This window comes from Mastigoproctus giganteus, chromosome 9 (genome assembly GCF_048544385.1).
Source record: "Mastigoproctus giganteus isolate SK-2022 chromosome 9, ASM4854438v1, whole genome shotgun sequence".
In the NCBI taxonomy this organism is placed as follows: Eukaryota; Metazoa; Arthropoda; class Arachnida; order Uropygi; family Thelyphonidae; genus Mastigoproctus; species Mastigoproctus giganteus.
In genome coordinates, this window is record NC_143583.1 from 214687190 (window position 1) to 214712922 (window position 25733).

Here is a 25733-nt window from a genome sequence, read left to right on the forward strand (position 1 = left end):
TCTTAGTTGTAACCAAAAGCCTAGTAGCTTCCAAGATTACTTCCTTGCATGCTTCCCATTTAGAATTTGCTGTTGGTAACATCAGTTGGTCCCACTGTAGTCACCTTTACGAAAGCAAAAACCCTTTCCTTTATCCCTGATGGTAGTTAAATCTTTAATTAAATCCCATATCATTACAGATAAGAATTTATCTGTAAATTCTTAATGCTTGATCTGCTAATAATCAGATCAAGAATGTTACTCCCTCTGGTTGCCTTTCTAACATGCTACCGTAGAAATCCAATAAATCCACAGAATCCTAGCTAGTGTGCGAGTGACCAATCCACAAGTTCCGGTCAATGTCTTGGAAATTAAAATCCCCCATTATAAGACACTGATTTACTGGCCCACTCTATTTCTCTGTATAATTGTTCATTATACTCATCAGAGTCATTTGGCCTATAACAAACTCCTACCCTCATTTTTGCTTTCCAAGTGCTTATGTCACACCAAACTGACTCTACATTGCATTGTCCATCTATGTCAATTGGATGCACTTCCTTAGATTTTGTTTCTTAACTAACAGCATAACCCCTCCTCCCTTCCCATCCTGTCCATCCTTTCTGTACATATTGTACTCCCCAAATATGTTGGCATCTTCTCCAGTCTAAAGGAATTTTTTTGAAGTCCAGTGATTCCCTCATAACTAACCTTTATGGTTCAGTTCACTTTTTCATTACCTCCTTCAAAATTATTGGGTCATCATCATCATCGTTGGCCATTTTCAATTCACTGTAGGATGAAGGCCTCTACAGCAACTTTCCAATTCCTTCTCTTTTGTGCAATGGCCATCCATTTACTACCCACAAACTCATGAATTTCATCTGTCCATCCCCGTTGTTGTATTAGCATTAGCATTAGCATTAGTAGAGGCATTTGATGCAAGAAAGCAAGCTTATGCAGCATCAGCCAAAAAAAAAAAAAAAAAAAAAAAAAGTAACATAAATAAATAAAAATAACCACTTCCACTTCACCCCTCTGTTCGTTCGAAATACCTGTCCAGCTGAGCCTTAAACTTATTTAGGCTATCAACTTCCACGACAAGGGATGGAAGTCTGTTCCACCCACCAACCACCCGCTGGCTAAAGGCAAATTTCCGCACATCTATCCTACATCTGTCTTTCCTCAATTTGAATTTATGCCCTCTCAGGTGATTTTTCTGAGCTAGAGGAAGAATCCCATCAGCATTGAGCATGCTCAAACCATTCAAGGCTTTGTACACCTCTATCAGATCACCCCGCTGGTGCCTAGTTTCCAGACACTGTAATTTGCAAAACTTAAGCCTTTCTTCATAAGAGAACCCCTTTGTCCCATTCACCAATCTAGTTGCCCTTCTCTGTACTCGTTCCAGCAGCTCTACATCCTTCCTGAAATGAGGCCTCCAGGCCTGTATACAGTACTCTAGGTGTGGCCTGACCATTGCCTTATACAAGGGAATAATCACCTCCTTATCCCTGCTAGAAAAATTTCTATATATCATTGACAATACACCATGAGCTACTCTTGCAGCTCGTCTGCACTGCTCAGAGAACTTCATATCTGCCTGCACCACCACCCCCAGGTCCCTTTCATTCTCTACCACTGTCAGTGTAGTACCACAGAGTTGATACGTTGCTCTGGGGTTGCTGTTTCCCATATGTAGTACTTTACATTTGTCAATGTTAAACTTCATTTGCCACCTCGAAGCCCATCTGCTCAACCTTTCCAAATCCTGTTGCAGCAGCATAGTGTCAGTAGTGTCCTTGACAACCCTGCCAACCTTTGTATCGTCTGCAAACTTGGACATTAAGCCTGATATACCATCATCAATATCATTTATAAATACAGAAAACAATAAAGGCCCCAATACTGAACCCTGAGGGACTCCACTAATAACATTAGTCCACGATGAGCAGTGTCCATTGATTACCACTCTCTGTCTTCTCCCCCTCAACCACCCCTTTATCCATAGCAGCAACTTGCCTCCAATGCCACACTGCTCCAATTTGTGCAGCAGTCTTCCATGTGCAACAGTATCAAAAGCCTTTCTAAGATCCAAGTATATAATATCAAAGTTATTCCCTGCATCCAGTTCTTTTGTGACTGCATCATAGTATCCAATCAAATTGGTCAGGCAAGACTTCCCCTTAACAAAACCATGCTGTGTCCTAGCTATAACTGAAGTCTTGTCTAGATGATCCTGCAGTGCTTCTTTCACCAGTGCCTCCATTAATTTTCCGGGAACAGAAGTTAAACTCACAGGTCTATAATTACTTGTGTCAGCCTTTGATCCCCCTTTGTGAATTGGGGTCACATTTGCACATCTCCAGTCAATGGGTACCTCCCCTGAGTCCAAGGAAGCTCTCATAATTATGGCTAAGGGTTTGCTTACCTCCTTTGCTGCCTCCTTTAATATAACTGGATAGATCCCATCCACCCCAGGTGCCTTTCTTGTGTTTATCTTCAACAATTTCTCCTCCACTTTGCTCTCAGTTATTACAAGATTCTCTAGCTTACTGCTAGAGTTGAATACACCTCTGGCATTCCCCTCGCTGAATAACTCCTCATGTGTGAATGTCGATGCAAAATATTCATTTAGTTTGTTAGCTACCCGAGCAGGGTCATCAACAGTTGACCCATCGATCTCAAGTGGACCAATCTGATTCATCCCCTTCCTTCTAGAGTTTACATAAGTAAAGAACTCTTTGCTGTTTTTCTTCGCATCCCTTGCCAAGGATCTCTCGTAATCTGCCTTCGCCTGCCTAACCTCCTTTGTAACTTGGTTACAGATCAACTTGTATCTATCATAGGCATCCGTGTCACGTGTTAATTTGTATGTATCCCATGCATTTTTCTTCTCTGCCATATGCCTCATTAGTTCATCTGACAACCATTTAGGCCTAAACCTTGAACAATATTTCTTAGTTGGTATGTAAAGCCTAGTAGCTTCCACGATAAGTTCTTTGAATGCTTCCCATTTTGAATTTGCTGTTGGCAATATCATCAGTTGATCCCACTGTATAGAATTTAAATACTGTCTCAGTCCATTGTAGTCGCCTTTACGAAAGCAATACCCCTTCCCTTTACCCCTAATGGTAGTTACCTCTTTGAGTAACTCCCACTTCAGCACACTGTGATCACTGCCACCAAGTGGTTCATTTATCTGCAGATTCTGAATGCATGAAGAATCACTACTGATAATCAAATCAAGAGTATTACTCCCTCTAGTTGCCTCCCGAACATGCTGATGTAGAAAACAATCATCCAATAAATCCACAAAAGCCTTGCTACTGTGTGAGTGACCAGCCCCCAAATTCCAGTCAATATCTGGGAAATTAAAATCCCCCATTATAAGACTCTCTGATTTACTGGCCCACTCTATTTCTCCGAACAGTTTCTTATTATACTCATCAGAGTCATTAGGCCTATAGCACACTCCTACTCTCAATTTTGATCTCCCAATGCTTATGTCACACCAAACTGACTCGACACTGCACTGTCCAGCGATGTCGACTGGCTTCACTTCCTTGGATTTTATGTGTTTCTTAATTAATAGCATAACCCCTCCTCCCTTCCTATCCTGTCTATCCTTTCTGTACACATTGTACTCCCCAAATTCCAGTTCTGCATTTCTTATATCTGTGTGACACCACGTCTCTGAAATCCCCACAATATCTGCCTTTGATGTTTTGAGCAATACCTCAAATTCATCAAATTTATTTACTAAACTCCTAGCATTGGTGTACACACAAGTATACATGCACCTGTTCTTTTTCTTAGCTACCCTAACACAACCCATGTGTTTACTTGTACCCCAATGATTCCCAGCAGTCTCTGAAATATCCTGCATCTTATTTTCCAGGCTGCGGCTCATTCCAATAGAAGCAGTGCAAGAATCACTTTCACCTCTGCCAGTGGCTACTGTTAATCTATTAGTCCTTGTATCCCCCCAATCTAGCAGTTTTCCGACCCACCTAACATTGCCTCGATAGCTTGTCTTCCAGGTTTTCTTCTAGCTCCTCTTGGGTACCATTCTGTTATTTTCTTAGTCCATCTGTCATCATGTCTTCGAGCTATGTATCCTGCCCAAGACCATTTTAGTTCTTTAGTTTTGATAAGAATGTCCTTTACTTGAGTTTGCTGCCTAATCCATGTGTTTCTCTTCTTATCTAACAGTCTGATTACTGGGTATATGCCATCAAATCCAGTAGCCTTTACTTGCATTAGAAAAGTGGTTTTTTTTTTTTTTTTTTTTTTTTTTTTTTCAATATACAATCATCTGTAATTTCAGTATTGTTAATTTTATTACTCTTTCACCTGTAAAGGTCGATTCACAGTACTGGTCCACCAATCAGCTACCTGCTGGCTAAAGGCAAATTTCCGCACATCTATTCTACAACTGTCTTTCTTCAATTTGAATCTGTGTCCCCTCGGGTTCTTAATCTGAGCAAGAGGAAGAAACCCATCAGCATTCAGCTAGCTCAACTCATTCAAGGCCTTATACATCTCAATCAGATTAACTTGCATGTGCCTATTCTCCAGGCACTGCAATTTTCAGAACTTAAGCCTTTCCTGGTAAGAGCACCCCTTTCTTCCTTTCACCCATCTTGTTGCCCTTCTTTGTACTCATTCTAGCAACTCTACATCCTTCCTAAAATGAGACCTCCAGACCTGTACACAGTACTCCAGACCTGTAGCCTGACCATTGCCTTGTACAACAGGATAATCACCTCCCTGTCCCTGCTAGCAAAATTCCTATATATCATTGACAAGACTCCATGACCTGCCCTGGCAGCCCATCTGCACTGCTCAGTGAAATTCATATCTGACTGCACAATTACCCCCAGGTCTTTTTCATTTTCTTCTTCCCTGAGTGTAGTACCACACAGTTGGTACGTTTCTCTTGAGTTATTGTTACCCATATGCAGTACTTTGCATTTGTCAATGCTAAACTTCAGTTACCACTTCTCAGCCCATTTGCCCAACTTATCTCGATCTAGTTGGAGTAGCATACTGTCATTAACATCCCTGCTAACCTTTGTATCATCTGCGAACTTGGACATTAGGCCTGATATATACCTTCATCAATATCATTGATGAATACGCAAAAGAACAATGTGTCCATCACCGAACAGTGGGGAACTCCACTAATAACATTCATCCATGAAGAGCAGTGTCCATTTATTACCACTCTCTGTCCCCTCCCATTCAACCATTCCTTTATCCATTGTAGCAACTTATCCTTAATGCCTACTGCTCCAATTTGTACAGAAGTCTTAAATGTGCAACAGTATCAAAAGCTTTCCTGAAATCAAAGTATATGATATCAAAATTATTTTTTGCATCCAGTTCCTTTGTGAACCCATAATAGTATCCAATCAAATTGGTCAGACAGGACCTCTTTAACAAACCCATGCTGTGTCTTAACTATTACTGTAGCCTTGTCTAGATGATCCTGCAATGCTACTTTAACCAGTGACTCCATTATTTTCCCTGGCACACAAGTTAAACTAACAGATCTATAGTTACTTGTGTCACCTTTTGAACCCCCTTTGTGAATTGGTGATACATATGTGCACTTCCAGTCCATGGGGACCTCCCCTGAGTCCAAGGAAGCTCTCCTAATTATGGCTAAGGGTTTTCTTACTTCCTTTGCTGCCTCCTTTAATATAACTGGATAGATCCCGTCCACCCCAGGTGCCTTCCTTATGTTTAACTTCAACAATTTCTCCTCCAGTTATTACAAAATCACTTAGCTCTCTATTAGAGTTTGATAAACTTCTGGCATTCCTCTCCTTGAATAATTCCTCATGTGTGAATGTAAATGCAAATTACTTATTCAATTTATCACCTAGCTAAGCATTATCATCCATAGTCAACCCATCTATGTTAAGCTGTTGAATTTGATTCATCCATTTCCTTCTAGAGTTCACATCAGTAACAAACTCTTTGCTTTTTTTCTTTGCATTCTTTGCCCAAGATTTCTCGTAATATGCCTTCATCTGCCTAACCTCCTTGTGACTTGATTAAAGGCATATGCTATGTGTGCCATAGGCTTCTGTGTCGCCTGATAATTTATATGCATCCCATACATTTTTCTTATCTGCCACAAGCCTCATTAATCCATCTGACATCCATTTAGGCCTAAACTTTGAACAGTATTTCCATGAACATTAGTCCATGATGAGCAGTGTCCATTGATTGTCTTTAATGCTATACTGCTCCAGTTTATAAAACAGCCTTTTATGTTCAACAGTATCCAAAGCTTTGCTGGAATCCAAGTATATGATATCAAAATAATTTTTTGCATCATAGTTCAGTTGTTCTTTTAGTGCTCTTCTACCAGAATGTACGTGACTACCTGGTTCCGCTTCTCTTGAAAGAGCACCAATTTGTTAATCTAGTTTTATGTAAACAAAGCATGTTGTGGAAACTACAACTTAAATACATTCTGAAAAACATCAGTTGCAATTGTTGGTCTATGTTAATGTTTTAAAGTGTGCACTTTTAAAGGATCTGAGCTAATTTTTTTTTTGGAGCTTGGATCTTTAAAGTAATTCAAAGTTTGCTTATATTAAACATCTAGCAGTTATGGTGACAAAGTGTAAACAAAGAGGAAATAAAAGGCTCTGTTTACAAAATAGACTTTCAATATGCGAGGATGAAAAAATCTGACACAGCCCGCCATGTGTTCTAATGCAGTTATATGTCAGTTCAATAATACTAGTCATTAAAGCGTTGAATTTAACCAACAATATTTCAACATATTTAAAAAGGCAGTAGAAGAAGACTTGAAGAAACAAGAAAGAAAGCTCCAAATACTGGAAGAATACCCTAATTCCAACTCCACCACTACCAGAAATAGGCAGCACAATGACCCATAGAGGATCTGAGTATAAGCATATGGTCTATCCACTTCTAGGCTACAATTCACCAAAAATTAACTGGATCCAGAATCTCCTACTTGGAATCCTGCTATTCAATAATTAATTAGAAAACCTCATGTACAAATAAACTGTTAACAGCACCTCTTGCCAGTCAGAATTGGGACATTGGGAAGAAATTCTGGTTAACTTTAATCTCAAATGATTTAAATAGAGTAGAATAGGTAAAAGCTGATATTGTATAATGCAATAAATAATATGTAATGTAATTTTAACATAATATAATTTGATTTATTCTTTTTCTTTCTGTCCTTAAAAAAACAGCCTGTGTAGTCTGAGGATGGGGTCTAGCAACATTCCAAAAATGTTACCTTAATGTATAGTGATTCAGTTAATAGCTAAATAAACCGTTCTTGATATTCACATGGTATAAGAATGGTCATTATAGAAATCTATATTCCATGGAAACCAACATGTAACGACCTTCTCCAACTATATTAGATTAAAGAGTTAACTGATGTGTTTATTTCCTTTAATATTAAGACTAATTATTCTTTTACTGTTTTGGGATACTAATTACATATACATACTAAATTTTTAATTATTTAAATTATATTGTTTCTTTTCTCTCAGTTTATCTTATAAATAAAAGAAAATCTAAACAAAATATTTATTCTTAGAAGGCTTATTTTTATTGTTTTTTGTTTTTAATATTTTATTGTTTTTATTTTATTTTATTTATTTTTGTTTACTTCTTCACTGCAAACTTTGTTATTACAAAACAAGAAAATTTAGGTCCCTTGAACTTTGTATTAACAAGACTCTACTGTACTATACTTTATAGAACTAGTCTGAAACAAATGTGGAAAAAGTGTGGCCCCTGAGGCCTGTATTAATGTAAAATAAAAAATCTATTAATTTAATAGACCTCTTAGTTACTAGATGAATGACTACTAAGTGTATAATATATGTTCAAAAAGTGTGCTGCTGTTTGTATTATGACAAATGAATAGCTTTTATATAAAAGCTTTATAATGTTTAATATTGCTTTTGTTTACCTTGCTTCAGTTGTTAGATTTTGATTACTAATAAGAATTTTACATTTTTTTTTAACCTCTCAAGAGATCCAGATGTTCCTGAAGAATTACAAGAAGAGTGTGGCATCACATACAGCTTTAAAGTTTATGAAAAAAACATGTAGGAAAAGGACATGTTTATACTCTTTTATTTGCATACTTATATCTTTACTCTAAGAATACAGCTCATGAATCTTATGGAACATGAATCTTGTGGGGTTTACTAAGAATTTACTTAATACAGCTCATGAATCTTGTGGGGTTTAATATTTAGTCAAATTACGGATAATACTTTTATTGTTCTTGCAAAACATGAAATCCCATAATTACTGTGCAGAATTAATACTTTTACTGAATTGATGATCTTTTAGTATTAGTGCAAGGAAGCCACAGGCTTTTGCTGCACCAGCCAAAAAGAAAAAGTAGATAAGAAAATAGACTAATTATGCACTTCCTTATGTAGGTAACTATCCAGTTGATTATTGAATCTCTTCAATATATCAGCCTCAAAACTACATGTGGAGGCAACTTGTTCTAATAATCAACAACTCACTTGCTAAAAACCAATGCAAAGTAACTATTCAATTCAGTAACATCTGCTGGGTTATCTGAGAATTTTTAATGTCCAGTACACAAGGATCTGGTTCATTTTCTCTTTGTATTTGCATGCATGAAAACTTCCTTTTCCCCATTCTTTCTCTCTTAGCCAGTGAGATAGCATAGAAGCCACTTTTGTTCATTTTCCAATGCTTTGGCCTCCTTAACTATAAGTTATTATAGCTAGCTTATACTTATTATATAGTTATTATACTAGCTATAAGTTATTATACCTCTTTTAAGCTTCTGTAACTTCCCAGGCTACCTTTTTTTGCTCTGTTTGATTCAACCATCTTAGCATCCTCTTGTTCCTGTATTTTTTTTTAATGGTATATATGTGCAGAGCCGGCCTCCGTAGCCGAGTGGTCAGGAGCAGGAGTGCAGTAGCACACACTCTTTGAGTAGACTGGGGTTGAAGCCCCTGACTGCTGAATACGGTCAATCTGCCAACCTGCACTGGACCAGCGTGGCAGATTATGGTCCATTTCCCTCAGCATGAATTGTTGAGGAGGCTTCCATCCTGCAGTGGGTTGATAATGGCTGCACTTTACTTTATGCATTTATTTTGTTATTTATGCATTATGATTTCTGTGACTATTGCTTTAAAGGTGTATTCCATGATTCTAATAGATGGCATTAGCACCTTAAAGGTATCAGTCTCCTTTTCTGAAATTAAAGCCTGTGCTTTTAACTACTGCAACATCTTTCTTCATCCTCCCACTAATGACTGTTTGATCAGTAACTAACTGCATGAACACTAAATTTTGTTCCTTATGAATTCCATTTGCACATAGAGCCTCTATTCACAGTCTTGTGGTCTGTGTAGATTACTTACACTCTCTCATTATGCCTTTGTTTCCTACTAACTCAGGCGCCTCCGTAGCCAGGTGGGAAGGAGCAGCAGTGCGTAGCACACGCTTCTTGATTAGACCGGGGTTCGAGCCTGTCACCACCAAATACGGAGGATGCGGAAAGGTCAGGGAATGACCACCGCATATCCCGGAGATATGGCCTTAGTTACTAATGCTCCTAAAAACCAAATAATAAACAAACAAACCTACTAACTCACACCACATGGATTCTGTACTAGCAGATATAATTTCTGACTAATTCTTTTGGTGCTGTATGCAACCAAGCATAGAAGCTACTTGTTCAACCTGTTGTGGTGTCTGGATATCATCCAGCTATATGAGCAAGTTAATGATGTTATATCTACTGAAAGTCATTTGAACTAGTAGGAAGACATTGTCATCATTTATTGTTCTGATATGTTTGATAACTTGACAAAGTATCTGCTCTATATAAAAACACATTGTATACAAGGCTGAAGAACATATTAGTCACAAATAACAAGTCAAGTGTTTTTTTACCACCTTGATTCTTATTTTGACTCTACCATGCAACAGTTGTAATTCCAAAAATCAGGTGTGCCTAAAAGTGTTAGCAAGCTAAAAATATTGTGAACTGATTTTGTTCCAGTAAAGTTGTCAAAATATAAGTATTCTCAGTATTTCAGGCCCCAAGTGTCAATGTGATGAAGTGAATACCTTACAACAAAGCCAGCCACAGAAGACAGAATAACTCTCTATTTGTGCCACTGTTCTTAGTGGGATGGACTGTGCAATTGTTCTGTGAATGCATAGACCATGGAATGCTATCTCCTTTTTGGATTCAAAAAAAAAAACTCCATAAAACAGCTGGCTCCCCTCTAAAACAGTTGGATGACTAAAATCAAGTAACTTACTAGTAGAAAAGATACTAGACAAATCAAAAACCTTTGGAGAAATTTCAATAACAGCTACTCTTCATTCCACCCTGAACAAAAGGAGTTATCCTATTCCATGATAACTTCTTTTGAATGAGTTATCAAGGAATAGGATCTCTTCAATGTAAGATCAAGTGTTGAAGTAAAAAGGATAACAGTAAAAAGAGGAGGATGGGGGTATCCGGCCAAGAAACATAATCTCAACTTTAATGTACCCGAACTGTCATAATTGTAAAAGACAGATACTTGAATTGTCCACTCAAAACTCTCTCCAGTGTTTACAACAAGTTTGTGAAGTAAAATATCCAAGTTGTCCCAACTGTTCAGAAGAGCATATCTCCTGTTCAAAAGGATGCAAAGAGTGGAAGAAAGAAAAGAGACTACAGAAATACAAAGTTGAACACATGTTACATACCAAGAAGCTAAAAGAACAATACAACCACAGTGTAAAAATCGGAATAGAAATGCAAACAAAAGTGGCATCTAACCAAAAGAATCCATTTGGCGAGTCCAGTGCTTACTGTTTCAAAATATACCTATTTATTGAAATAGGTATATAAATATATATATATATACCTATATAAATAAATATACCTATCTCTTGATACTGTCAACTAGGAAAACTGCAGTCAAATAGCAAACATAAAAACAAATCGCATATATAGATATATAAGAAAGGGATCAGCAGACAAATCAGTACTCAAATTTTTGCAGAGTAAGACATGGATACAGGGAAAACTTTCCCCAAAAAAAAAAAAAAAAAAAAAAAGAGAGAGAGATGGAATAGATGAATGATAACAGATCCAAAACCTCTGTATTGCAGTAAGCTTAATTTTAAACCTAATTATTGCATACATTTTTACACTGGGAAACTGTAGAAGTTTTTATAGTAGCAATTTTGAGGACATCCATGGCATCTTAGCATGTTCAATCCTACAAGGCTTGAGTTTGCAAAAAACATCTTAAAACACAGATATTAAAGTATTACAATATGGGATAATATTGTAAAAATTTCAATAGCTATGCATTGACTCTTCTGTGAAGTATATAACAAACTCCTCTTAACCATAAAATTTTTGAACAATATCAAAAATTGGTTGGAAGGATATCCAAGAAAAATTTTTATTATACTTTTACATTTTGGTTATCATTCATTATTTTATAATTCATTTCATTTGTAATTTTAATATCATGATTTTAATATGGAAAATTAATATCAGTTTTAATTGGATGTGGGAAATCATATTTTATCATCCCCACACCAATTTTCAGGGGGAAAAAAATTATACAAAGTTTCTTTGTTAGTTTGATGAATAGGGTGAGTTTGTCACCATTCAGTTTTATTGCATGTAGTGTGTTATGAAAGAAATTTTTGTAGCCTTCAACTTGTCATTGTTTGAACAGAATAAAGTAAAGAATTAAAATTAATTTTTGTGTCTTCAGCAGTGAATTCTTTCTATACATGGTTTCTTTTGACATTTGTAATTTTGTCCAGTCCTTTTTAATCTTAGAATTCTTTCTGGGTTAGAATTATATGAAATGCCACTAAGAATTTTAAATTAATTCTTTTGATATATTAAACTATTGAGAGCTTGTTTGGATAGAAAGTTTATTTAAGAGTAAAATTGTACAGAAACTGTGCAAAAAGCAGTATAAAAACATCAGACTTTGTGGATATACACAAATAGTGCATAAAGAGTGCAAGGGAGTGAGGCTGGTCACATCTCTTAGTTCCAAAACAAAGTATCAAGCATAAATTATAGGTATATAATTACAACAAACAGTAATATAATTTTTGTATAATTACAAAAGTGAGATTAAAAAATAACCAACTTTAATAGTACTGCTACATGTTATTTATATCTTTCACTTTCTGAGGATTTTTTATTTTTTTTTATTTTCAATGTATTTCTTCCACATAGTTATTAAACCTCAGCATATAACAAAATTGCTTTCCAAAACCCAGTGGTTTTGAAGAATAGAGTTTTACGGATATACAGTATAGGGATCAACATATGACTAGCGTTACAGCCAAGTAGTTATTATCCAGTACTTGAAGTGGGGTTAATAAAAAAAATAAATAAATAAAAAAAAGGTCCATTTTAAATTTTCTCACATTCTAAAAGTTTCAGATCCACACATATATAAAAAAAAAAAAAAAAAAAAAAAAGCAATGAGGTGGGTTTGAGGCATCCTAAGAAGAAGCAGGATGGCATCTTTCCCAACTTCAAGAACCAGTTACATCAAATATAACTAAAAATACAGTCTCTTCAAGTCATTGTTTGTAGTACACTTTATGATCATCAGGTATCATATATCTGAATGAGTAGTGCATTCTCAGATTTATATTATTTGTATTATGGACTACAAAATCATTACCAATTCTGAAGCTGGTATTAAAATTAAGTTTACAGAGTTAAAAAAAAAAAAAAAAGAAAAAAGCAGTGTCGAAGTTGCATTAATTTTCTATATGGATGATTGTTAGTAATAAATAGATATTACTGTTTTAATCCTTGACAAGAAATAGCCAAAAATACACCTTAATTTTGTTCTTTATTCTGACATGGTATCAGATAATAAGGACAGTGTGTGTGTGTGTAGACACACACACACACTTTTTTTTTTTTTTAGTAATTATTGTGTTCTTATCTAAAAAAAAAAATAGAGGAACACTAATGGAAATTTTCACAGGAGCAGGTGGCAGTGGCACATTTTAAATTGAATGAACCGTACTGGAGGAAAACAAATTTGCATTGATGCCACTTTAATAGATATTTTAATTGTTATTGTTACTTTTTTTTTTTTTTTTTTGTATTACCACCAATACACCAGCGTACCTGTTTGAAGGTTAATTTATTGATATCTTTTTTCCCTAATGTGATTTGCATAGGTCATACTTGTACATAGATATGCAAATGTTAAGTTAACGTGCTTTGCTGCATCATATACTACGTTTAATGGAATTCAACTGAAGCTGAAAAACTGGTATACTAATAAGTTTGTAGCAACCTCTGTGACCCTTCTTCAGTGAAAATCATCAAAATATTTTACACTTTACATACTGTATGTACGTACACTGTAAAATTAACACAGTTAACCCCAGTGCTTGTGCTGGTGATTATATCCTGTCTCTGTGGAGGCTGCACTGAATTGAGAAGTTCATTGCCTTCCAACCTAAAATTTCTCAGAAAAATCTAAAAGTTGTGGAAGGTTTTGAGATCCTTTTGGAGGACTATCATGTATGCGAAGTTTAGTGTCTGCTGGAAAATGTAGCAAATCTCCTCTGTATATTTTCAAAACTAGAAGAAAAGTGGAACTGGTCATCCATTAGTTGTTTTCTTCCACTTTTTTGGTTGTTTGTGGAAATGCTGATAATAGATTAAAGGAGGCCATCTTACAGAAGAGGAGCTGGCTGCAGTTTGAAGGAAAGGTTAATTGTTAATCATACATTTCATGTACAATATGTAAAATTTTGAAAAAGTTTCTGAATTCTTCACATTGAAGAAAGCCCTATTTAATTTAATATTGATAATTTTGATCACAAGTTGTTTATCTACCTCAGAATGGAATGTGGATAAAGTGGTCCGCATTTTTATGCATTTAATAGTCAAGCTTTGATAGTCAGAACAAGCAATATCTGATGTGTGTGTGCTCTGAAGGGCAAGGTATAAATTACTAGCAAAAAGACACTTCATTGCATGAATAACAAGGAAGATAGAAAGATGTTTAATACAATATGATATATAACTCTTCTGCTCTACAAAATTGAATTTATACATAGCAGTTCAGAATTTTGATCAACTTTTCTAAAGAATAGTTTTGAATAAAACAAAACTGGCTGTGCATTTGTCTGCTTTTCAGACCTGTTGAAAAATTGAACGTTTCTAATACTGCTTACATGATAAGTAGTATTGATAAGCTTACATAATAGTATATATCTTGATGAGAAAATTTAAGGTCAGTTTCTCTTCTGTACTCTAGAAAGATTTTTTTTTTTTTTTTTCTTCGTTGATCACTGTTCATACCTTTTTAACAATTGTTAAATTGTTTTCACAAATTGTTATCATATATTCAACTGTTTGAGTTCTCAATTTGTATTTATAAATTTAATTGTAACCTTAGCAGGGCTATTATTCTTTTTATTGCATTAAATGCTGCATTATTTCTTGTTATTCTGTAATAGTGTATTTTTTTTTCCCCAGATCAAGTAATATCTTGTTCAATTAAAATACTGCCTTAATTGAACAAGACATTGATAGGTGCCAGAAAGCAACAAAATAGCTGACACCTATTACTAATAAGTAACAATACACTTCTTAAGAAGAGCAGTATTTATTAGTAGTTCAATACAAAAGCATCATGATAGCCTTACATTATGGGTGATCAATGCTACTGTATTTAATTTTTTTTTCTTGCAGTGCCTTAAGAATGTCTCAAGTGAACATGTTATTGCTTGTTCTATTTGTCCATTTTTTTTTATTAATGAACACATGAAATGCAATTAATGCATTAATTGACATTTCAGGGTTGTGGTACTCATCTTATTAAATGAAGTTTCATTTATAAGTCATCATATTACTATGATGACTTATAAATCTTTTTATTTGTTTTACATATTTTTTGCTATATTTGCTTATATGCTAATGCTACTATATCAAATAGGACGTTATTATCAAGTACAGTAACACTGAATTTTACAGACTAATGGGGAGAAAAGAGGTGGTCATTATTGCTGAATGTCTGTTAAATCACAGCTCCCCCTTTCCCCAAGATCATACATGATTTAAAATTAGTACTACTCTGGTGCCATTCTATTTCATCTGTTGAATTAATGTCCATAAAACTGGGAGTTTACTGTATATATGTATTGCTTAATCCTCCAGTGGGTGGAGTCGCCCCTGTCACAATTAGGAATGCTCTTTCCCTAGGTGCTACCTTTTATCAGCAAGAAATAATTCAAAATTGTTCACTTTTTAATGTCACTCTACATTTTCAATCTATTATGAACACATCTGTAAATAATCCAGGTGTGTTCATGGTAGATTGTAAACTTATTTTTTAAAAATAAGCTTTGGACAGGAGCTTTTTTTTTTTTTGTTCATGTTCAAACTCGCCCCCTTTTTGGGTGTGGTGTGAGAGCAGTTGTGGCACTTGTTACAATAAATCTCTCGTTATTGGTGCTTGGTTTGTTTACATGAGCTAGCGCTCATCATAATTGCATACATTATATTTAATGATAATTATTTTATTTGATTGTCTTCATTAACAAAACAATTAATGGTGCAGATTGAAAGACATTTTAATAATCAAGGAATACTAAAATTGACATTGATGTCACTGTGACAGATAATTTTTTTTTTGTTTAATTTAATGGCCTCTGTTTGTGACCATTAGGGAGAATTAATAGTCACACCTGTTAAGTAATACATATAACTTGATAGGTCATAATAGAAACTATAGCAGGAAGTTTAAAACATGAAATGATGAGCCTGTGAAATGAAATTTTGCACATAATTCCTCAGGCAGTTATCAGTGTTGTCTGCTGGATTAAAAGAAAAGAAAATTGTGTATACAAACCTCTACAATACATTTCTTTGCTTTGTTTTAATCCAGCAGTAATGGCAACCCAAAGTTTAGCAAAAATAATATTAGGTTGCCTGACAAGTGCCCATTCCCTTTAATTTCTGGAAAATGTTTTGGGTTTTCTTGAATTATGCTTGAACAATGCTAATATTTCATCTTTTCTTAATGGATTGCAGTACTTATTGTATGTACATTTAGTTTTAATTAAATTTTAAAGCAAGTTATGAGTTTTACACCTTTTGTTTACAAAAAAATAATAATTCTGATGAAAACAAAATAAAAAAAAGGTGGGTTTATTTCAAATTAATTTGGTGACTAATTTTGAAACTATGTACCTTGTTTGTTTCCTGAAGTGTAGCATTTGCCTTGAGAGAATATTAAAAACAATAAATCTTTGAAAACAACTAGTTTAAGACTAGATGTTTATTGAATTAGTGGGAGGAAAAAAAAAACAAGTAACCTGAAACTATAAACAAATGCAGTGCTGGTGTTTTTCCAGTACCATGCCACTCTTCAAGCAAAGAGCCAAATAGTTTTAAAGATGGTGGTTGGTCACGTTACAGGTTCTCACACAAATTCTGTACAAAAACCATGAGAAAATTATGTAAGAACTATTGCAGTAAAAGGTTGACTCTATTTAGAGAGTTAAAAATATTTTCAGATTTTTAATCATTGTTTAATGGAAAATAACATTCCCTTATTAACGTAGGAATGTAATTTTCAAGGGTCACCTAGGAGGTGACTTGCCTCCGTCAATGGGATAAACTTTTTTTTATAGTAGCTGGTCTATATCCAGTAACTAAACATAAATCCAAAGCAATAAAATTTTGGGAACCTTTATAATGTTGTAATTTTTAATCATTGCAATAACAGTATAATTAGAACACTGCTGTCTCAGCCACAAATGTATCTAGAGGAGATTATTTCATATTCCTCTCTGTGCCTTTGAAGCATTATATAACTTCCAGTGCCTCCATAGCCAGGTGGGCAGGAGCAGCAGTGCGTAGCACACGCTCTTTGATCAGACCGGCGTTCGAGCCCGTGACCACCAAATACGGAGGATGCGGAAAGGTCAGGGAATGACCACTGCATATCTACGGAGCCATATGGCCTTAGTTGCTAATGCTCCTAAAAACCAAACAACAAACATAACTTCCAAAATAAACATTTGACTCCTCCATATACCCTTCTCTTCCTTTCTTTTACTCTTAACTCTTTGTCAGCACATTTGAGGAAATTGGATTTTTATGTTTTGTCACTAAAAAAAGCCAGTTCCTCAATTCTGATAAAGAGGTAGAAATATTTGAGCAGTGGTATAGAAGTGATATCTTGTCATTTCAGAAGATATATAGTAAATTTTTAACATTCAAACTAAATTAACTTAATTTAAAATTAAGAAAGATACTACAGTGGGAGTAAATAGCAAAACAATGTAACCTTGATTTTTCAAATATGAAGTTATTTTCAAGTAGTCTCAATTTGACAGTTATATGGATGAAAATCAGTGGTACACATTTATAGAAAGAACAGCCAAGTTCTTATTAGGGCACTGGAGACGATTGCTTTTCTGTGTTGCTGGTTCTCTTTTTATTATGGGAGGGAGGAATGTCTTGAAATCATGATGTGTGATGGTATATCATTAAACATATTACAATATGTTTAATGATATACCATCACACATAATATTCACTGTTAAGTTTATTTTCTCCTTTTAATATTTGTAGAACAGAGGCATTTTATGGTTACCTGGAGTTACTTCAAAAATACAAGCTATCTGACAAAACCACTAGTAATATTATTATTATTATTAGAACTCAACAAACAAGAATGATAGTCTCTTACCACAAGCAGCACAAGGCAATTAATAGTAAACCAGAAATAATTTCATACTGCACAAGTTTGACTTCTCCAGAAGTGAGATAGTCTCAAGTAGAACATATACTCATACTGAACAATTAAAAGATTTGTTAATTATGAAACTTACATTTCAGATTACTTACAAAATCCATTTTAGTGCAACATTTCAGTTGATAAAAATCCTGTTATAGTGAACTTCTTGGGTGGGGTCTACTTATTTTTGTATTGAGATTTTGTTCTAATGAATATTACTAAAAGTTATTTTAAAAGAACTTAATTGTTCAGAAAAGTTCTGTGATATTTATTTTACTTAAATATCAACTTTAAACTCCAGTAATAAATAATAAAATGTATCTGCTACTGAAGTAAATATATTTATGTGTATACTTTTGAGAGCTATTTTATTTATATGAAATACAGTAGAATATAAAATTTTAATGAACTACACATTCAGAAATATGGTAGTAGTTATAGTTTATTTTCTGTCATATATTACGTTAATTTTTATTTGTAGTGTAATTTCAGATTGGACTAAAGTTGAATAAGAATTACTAATTCTAACAATATAATTATAAGAAAGTAAAAAATAATAAAATTACTACTAAACAAATGCTTATGGGAGGAATATCTTGAAATCATGATGTGTGATGATATATCATTAAACATATTACAATAAAGCCTCATTATTTGTTTTTCATACCCTTAGATTTGGGCAGATTTTTTTTCTCTCTTTACTATAGCAAGAGAGAAGAAGAAAAAAGTGGTACCAGTTTGTATATATGTGCACATTCTTCTCTTTCCTTTTCATGTAAATTTTATGTGTGTGTGTTCTTTCCCTCCCTTTACTTTTCATATTATATATATATATTAAATGTAATTATTTAAAAAGTTGTAGTGGATGGAAAAGGTTTTCAGTTGATGAAATAGTTTCAGTTAATGAAAGGATAATAAGTCAGGTATGACAGATGCACCTAAAAGTGCAGAGCAGCATTAAAGGATGCAAGAGTTATATATAAGTTTGTATTAATATATTGAATAAAGTATGCATAAATGGATGTGAAAATTACACAAAGTGCCAGTAACTAGAAGGGTGAGGATAGTAGAAAAGGAAGTGTAGAGATATGCAAAAGGTGAAAGAATGTTAATATCCTAAAAGTTGTGATGAATTAAGAAAATTATGGGCTGAATTACAAAGCCAATAGAAGGTGGGTGAACTGTAAAGTAAAATGAGTACAGTAAAGTACAAATAGAATAAAAATAATAAGATAAAAAATAACAAGTGGTACAGCTGTCATCAGATTGGGGAGAAACATTTAGATAGAGGTCGAATATAGGTAAGGCAAATGTGCATAATCTGATGTCAGCTGAAGCAAATATTGATACATGATCAGGTATCAATATTTGCTTCAGCTGACATCAGATTCTGCACATTTGCCTTACCTATATTCGTCCTTTATTTAAACATGTGTTCCCCCCCCCATATCTGATGACAGCTGTACCACTTATTTTTTATCTTATTATTTTTATTCTATTTGTATTTCACTGTACTCATTTTACTTTACAGTTCACCCACCTTCTATTGGCTTTGTAATTTTCATAATTCATTATAACTTTTAGGATATTAATATTCTTTCACCTTTCACATATCTACTACACTTCCTTTTCTACTATCCTCACCCTTCTAGTTACTTGGATTTTGTGTAATTTTTACATCCATTTATGCATACTTTATTGAATATATTAGTATAAAACCATTAAGGATTGCAGGGTTAAGAACTGGGTTTGAGCATGATCATATAGACATGCAGAAAATGTAGAGGGTTTTATAAAGAATTCTTTTCCCACAGCTTTCAAAAGTTTTTCCTTTAATTAATACTGTTTATTCCTTCCTTCCTTTTTAATTAAATATGTTTAACTTTTAATTGTGGTACACTCAATGAGGTTCAAATATGACTGAAGAAACAAAACCAGATTTTCACATAGAAAATCACAACTTGTGGTTTTTTTTTTTTTCTTTTTTCCTTTGATGATGAAAGAAAATATTGTCTTATTTGTATGAACATTTGCATGTGGGAAGTATTTGTTTATATCTTCAATTTTCAGTTTCTTGTTATAGAAGAGTAGTTTTTTGTTTTTGGCAGGGAGTTGTGAATGTATTCTCTATCCAGTTATTTATTTATTTTTTGGTGGAAACCATTGTAAAGAAAAGGTTGATGTAAAAAAAAATTTTTTTTTTTAAACATGCTTCAATGATTTTTCTATTACACAAATGAATAGAAAATTAAATGGAGAATTTATATATTATAATAACTGAATAAACGAAAGAAATCAGCTTTTATAACATCCTCCTGATAATAAAACCAGGAAGATGTTATCTGGTTTCATTATCATAATAAATTAGTTTTTTTTTTTTTTTTTTTTTTTTCTTTATAACATAGGCTGCATGCCTGGCAGCTCATCACAGCCATGGGCCACTAGGCATAGACCATTTTCCCCTGTAGTTGTGTCAGTTGGATTGCTTAAAATATATACTAATAATATATCTGCATTATATTTATGATTTTAGAATATATGGACCATGATGTAGTGCTTATGATTCAGTAAAATAAATTAGACCATTTTTCCCTGTAGTTGTGTCAGATGGATTGTAAAGGTTAATTACAATTAGCTAACAGATTGTTTGTAAAAAAATAAACGAAGAATAATTCCATCTGGGAATGTTATTAATTTTTTAAGTATCTTCATTTCATTGCACGTAATTTAGGTCAGGAATTTTGTATGATGAAAGGGAAATTTTACAACTTTCCAATCCATTTCTGGCATGTGAAGTAAAAATATGCATTACATCTGCTAGCTATATTTCAGCTTTCTATTATAATATATATCATTTAAATATACATATATGGGCCATAATTATTTGAAATAAAATGAATAATTGCATAAATATTTTTATATTTAGTTCAGATTTACTGTTTTTGATTACTGTAATGTTTACATAAATTTGATTATATGTTTTTGTTAAGTAAATTTTATTAACATTTTGTTTCAGATATTAAAACTTCATTTACACACATGTTAAATAGTGCTGTCCAATTATTCTGCATGCATTCAAGTGTTTAGTATTTGAAAAATAAATTTACTTGTTTTTTCATCATATTTTAATAAAGATAATTTTTGTTGTTGTTATTATTATTATTTTCTTGGGAAGGGGGATTTAATATCAGTCAAAGAAAAAAATAATCATGATTTTTAATCACTTATCCTCAGTTTTCATTGTTTCTGCTAGTTTATATTGTTGCTGGATGGAAGATTTTATGAACTAAAATTTGATAGTTATATCAGGCTCGTTTCAGTTATTGCCAGAATCCTTATACAGAAACAGAATGAGCACACAGTGGTTCCAAGGTTGGAGAAATATAATAATAGTGTTCATAATTATTTGTTGAGTTACTAGATATAAAAGTAAGGAAATGTAAAGGCACTGAGTTAGCTTTTACATTTGCATACCTGTATTACAGTATAGAGACTGAGATATATGCATGCACACACACTAGTTCAGTATAGATGCATTTTGCTGCATCAGTTTTTAATACAAAGTATCAGTTATAAGTTATCAGCCTCAACCTTATGCACACTATGTCTATTCTTAGTCATGCTAGATATTTTAAGAATAATATTGGAAAATGATATGAAAGTAATTTCTGAAGTTACCATCTCCTTCATACTTATTATAAATTTACTTAAAAAACAGACTGTTTCTGAATTCTTTGATTTATATGGCCTAATTTCCTCTAATATTGTTAACTTAAAAACAAAAAATTCAAATTAATTAAACATGTCAGTTGAGCTGTTATCTTATATGTTCTGTTTGATGGAATCAAGTAAATGAATTAATTGAACAGAAATTCAGAGATACAGTCAGAGTATTAGTTATCTTAATATACCTTAATTAATATCCTAAGTGAACAAATGAAGAAAGCTATAAATTCAAAAATGAAATTAGCTCCTTGTGATTTGAATATTTGCTAATAATAAATTAGCAATTTCAAGATTGCTAATAATAAATTAGCAATCTCTTCTCCATGATCATTTCAGAAACAGTCTATGTATGGGCTTCTTAAATTATAGAGAAGTTTATTTCTTGACTTCCTTGATTCAATCAAAGAGGAATTTGACTTTTTATGTAAGTAATGGATCACCTGAACATAAGAAGTTTCTTGCAGCCTGTCTATAAATTATATCCTATATATTTTTTTTATATATATATATTTTAATCATATAAAAAATTATGTTAAAAAGATATGTATCTTCAAAATTTTGGCAACCAACCTCAAATTCTTTCATGGCCTACCAGTTGAAGCCCTTCTAAAGAATTTTTTAAGGACTGTAGCATAAATATTCATTTTATTTAAGTAGATTATAATAATAAAAATGTTTACCATTTACCTTTAAGACGATGAATTTGAAAAATTAAAATTTGGTAAGCAATTAAAATAAAAACTGGAAAGCTGCAAAGTTAATAATATGATTACTTGATAGTTTTAGATAGTAATGGTGTGTTTTGACATATCTACAAGTATTTTACCCTGAAATTGGGGGTTTGTTAATAATATACAGTTGCTTTCACACCTCTTTCTGTCTGTGTATTTTCAATAAATGGACGTATTTGAATGGACATAAATTGTTTCTTAGTGGGCAGCAGTTAATCTCAGGGTGAAGAGAAATTTCTGCAGCACAGTTATGCATAACATGATAATGGAAAATAGGGAATAGGTAAAAAAAACATAGGCATAACATTATTAGGAATGTGTAATGTATATAAATAATACAAATCAAAGTGGCTACATAATGTTGTAGTCAACTGCATATCAAAATAGTTTGGGTTTAATATATCGACCTACTTAAATATGGCTAATAATAGTAATGCAGCAGGTAGCAGACATAAATGTTAAAAAACATTCTAGGACAAAAGTTTGTCAGTCAGCAGATTTAAATGCATCATTATAGTATTCCATAATGATGAAATGTCATGCATATACTTTAAAATCTTGTAGAGAATACTTGTACACCTTTGAAAAAAAAAAAAAAAAAAAGAAGCAGTTTCAGTGCTGTTTTATGAGAATTCTTTTGGGTATAAACTGATTTTTGAAGTTGAGTGCATATACTTTATAAATGGAATTATTTAGTGACAAAACTAATGTTGGAATAGTGATGTAATTTGTAAATGACCTAAATGTGACAGAATCTGTAATGGTTATATACAAGATATATCTGCTTCAGTTTTCATTTAAATGCATACTTTCACTTAAAAAATATATTTGCTGCAGTAAATACATATTTTAGCAGTTTTATCCATTGTCACAGTAACTCATAAATAATTAAGTTATTTTCATATCTTAAACTATTGTTTTTAGGACAGAAGAATATAATTAAGCTGGCTGACAAAATATCCTGCTGCAGTTAACTGACTATAAATGAAATATTGAGCATATAAGTGGAAATCCTTAAAAAAAATAAAAATGAGCATATGGAAAGTGGTTGAAATCTGTATTAGGACAATATGCTCTGTATTTCCTAAAGATGGCAATGGATGTAGAAAGGCCCAAAACAAAAAAAAAAAAAAAAGTGGCCATTAAGAGATAATACTTTACATTTATGATCACAGTATTGTGGCTAGGTTTAATTAGGATGATTCCAGAATAACTAGCTACCCGTTTTTAACTAGTTCTGGGACTATTGCGGAACTCTACAGCTTAGTTGAATTTTTTTTTTTTTTTTTTTTTTTTTAATCTATGGAGTTCACTGATAAGTGAAATAATATGATAAAGTTAAAAATGTAAAATTTTTCATAATATAAATAGAAGGATAGGTGATGCATACATATAGATAGTTCCAAACTGGAACAAATTGCACTAATGACTCCAATTTTTTTTTTTTTTTTTGGAGTCAAGCTTCATTGTCATCACAAAATGACCACTTACATCAGAAATCCCTCTAGGATTAAAACTGTCACTGGTATATTAGCACCCTGTACATGCATCCTTCCAGGATATTTTATAACCAGTAGTTATACTGAATGTGAAATAGAAAGGATCTTCCTCTCTTTCTCTTTAATGTAAAACTATTGTAATTGCACTAATTTTCTTCAATAATAGGTCTAAAAAGTTTTTAAACTTAACAGAATTATTAAGAACTAAGTTTCAGGTAATAAAAATGGTAGAACTGGTGTCGTCACACATTAGTTGATGATGAGGAAGGTGACTTGTTAGAAACAACTGTGTGTCCTTCAGCATCTGTCACAATAACTGTTGGTGAGCTGGGTCCATTTTGCACGGCAGCACTTGCTTTCAGAATAGCTGGACCATTTTTCAGTGGCTCAGACTACAAGCAGAGGGGAAAAGCAAAGTGGAAAAGATTAATACAGTTAGTTTGTTGAATATTACACTATACAAAAACACCATTTTTTTTTTTACTTTTGTTTATTCTGTGGGCAGCATTTATAAGGAAAGTTTTTATGAACACAGAAATTGGTTATAAAATTTTTAAATCATTATTGGATGTAAAGTTTTTGTGAATTTAGTGTATTTTCATTCAGAGTTATTCATTCTAACATTGTTGAAAAGAAGTGCATAATTTAACAATTTAACTTGCTATTTATTTTCTTTTTTAATGTGACATAATAAACAATGCAGGTTTGAATCAGTAATAAAGGGGCATGCTTTCACAAGTTCTGAACTTTTGCAAAGCCTGTTACATTTTTGAATGGTTTTTTAAAGCCATTAGTTCTGTGTGATGTGATAGTTACATATATTACTGACTTCAGTGGGATCCAAACAATAACAATACATTTGACTAATGTAACATTTTGTTTTATACTTTTATTTGCTAATACCAGTTTTTTTTTTTTTTTTATTAATACAAACATGAATACGTTATATAACATTGACGGTTGGCTTCTCCCTTCTCTAACACTGTCAAAATAATTCTATTTCATTTAATGCATCCATTCTTAAACATTTCAACAAGCACAAGTCAATGTTTTCTTTTAACTTGGAATCTGCAAACATTAAGATTATTTGATTTTCTTCAGAAATTTCACAAGGCATATTTTATAGGATACACAATCTAAAAATTTAACTTTGAATTGAAATATAGCCAAAATTGTTTAAAATTTTCTTTTAATTCACTTTAAATTTTAAATAAAATCAATTGTAAGCTTTAGAATACATAAATGCAGCAGTTTTGGAGGTTTAACCCATTTAAATAAGCATATTTCACATTGTTAATTATAATATCGAAACTGAAATGTGTTAAGAGCTTTAGCCTCAGAGATTTAGACAATGTACAAGTTAGTGGAAATGCATCATATTAGTATGCAGCTAAACTCTGAATTAGCACAAATATGTAAAGGCGGCATCATTTAAGTTATATCTCATATTGTGAATACCTTCACAATGCGTTGCACCTTCACAAGATTGCATTACTTCGAATAAGTAACGCTTCACCAAAGGAGAAGACTGTTGTTACTTATTCTCAGTGGATACCACCACCCAGATGGCACCGTTTCAGGGCTGTTTGGCCCTTCTTCGGTGGGTGGGTAGGTACCCTAGTGATGCAATGATGACAGAACAATTATGAAGTTTGTCATCATTGCATCACTAGGGTACCTACCCACCCACCGAAGAAGGGCCAAATAGCCCTGAAACGGTGCCATCTGGGTGGTGGTATCCACTGAGAATAAGTAACAACAGTCTTCTCCTTTGGTGAAGCGTTACTTATTCGATAAAACAATTATGAAGTTTTTTCATCATTGCATTACTAGGGTGCCTACCCACCCACCCACCGAGGAAGGGCCAAATAGCCCTGAAATGGTGCCGTCTGGGTGGTGGTGGTGGTATCCGCTGAGAATAAGTAACAACAGGCTTCTCCTTTGGTGAAGTGTTACTTATTCGA

At 33.2% G+C, this 25733-nt stretch overlaps 2 protein-coding genes across 2 annotated transcripts in view; one reads left to right on the forward strand and one right to left on the reverse strand.

Moving 5' to 3' along the window:
• Dhfr (dihydrofolate reductase) overlaps positions 1 to 8735 on the forward strand; it is a 108778-nt gene extending 100043 nt beyond the window's left edge. Inside the window, exon 6 of the mRNA XM_090381327.1 lies at positions 8025 to 8735. Within this exon, the coding sequence (XP_090237453.1) occupies positions 8025 to 8103 (79 nt within the window). The 3' untranslated portion in view covers positions 8104 to 8735. The remainder of the gene's footprint in view (positions 1 to 8024) is intronic.
• A 14982-nt stretch (positions 8736 to 23717) lies between these two features.
• LOC150081119 (uncharacterized) overlaps positions 23718 to 25733 on the reverse strand; it is a 154636-nt gene continuing 152620 nt past the window's right edge. The window contains exon 7 of the mRNA XM_090381219.1: positions 23718 to 24161. Within this exon, the coding sequence (XP_090237345.1) occupies positions 24012 to 24161 (150 nt within the window). The 3' untranslated portion in view covers positions 23718 to 24011. The remainder of the gene's footprint in view (positions 24162 to 25733) is intronic.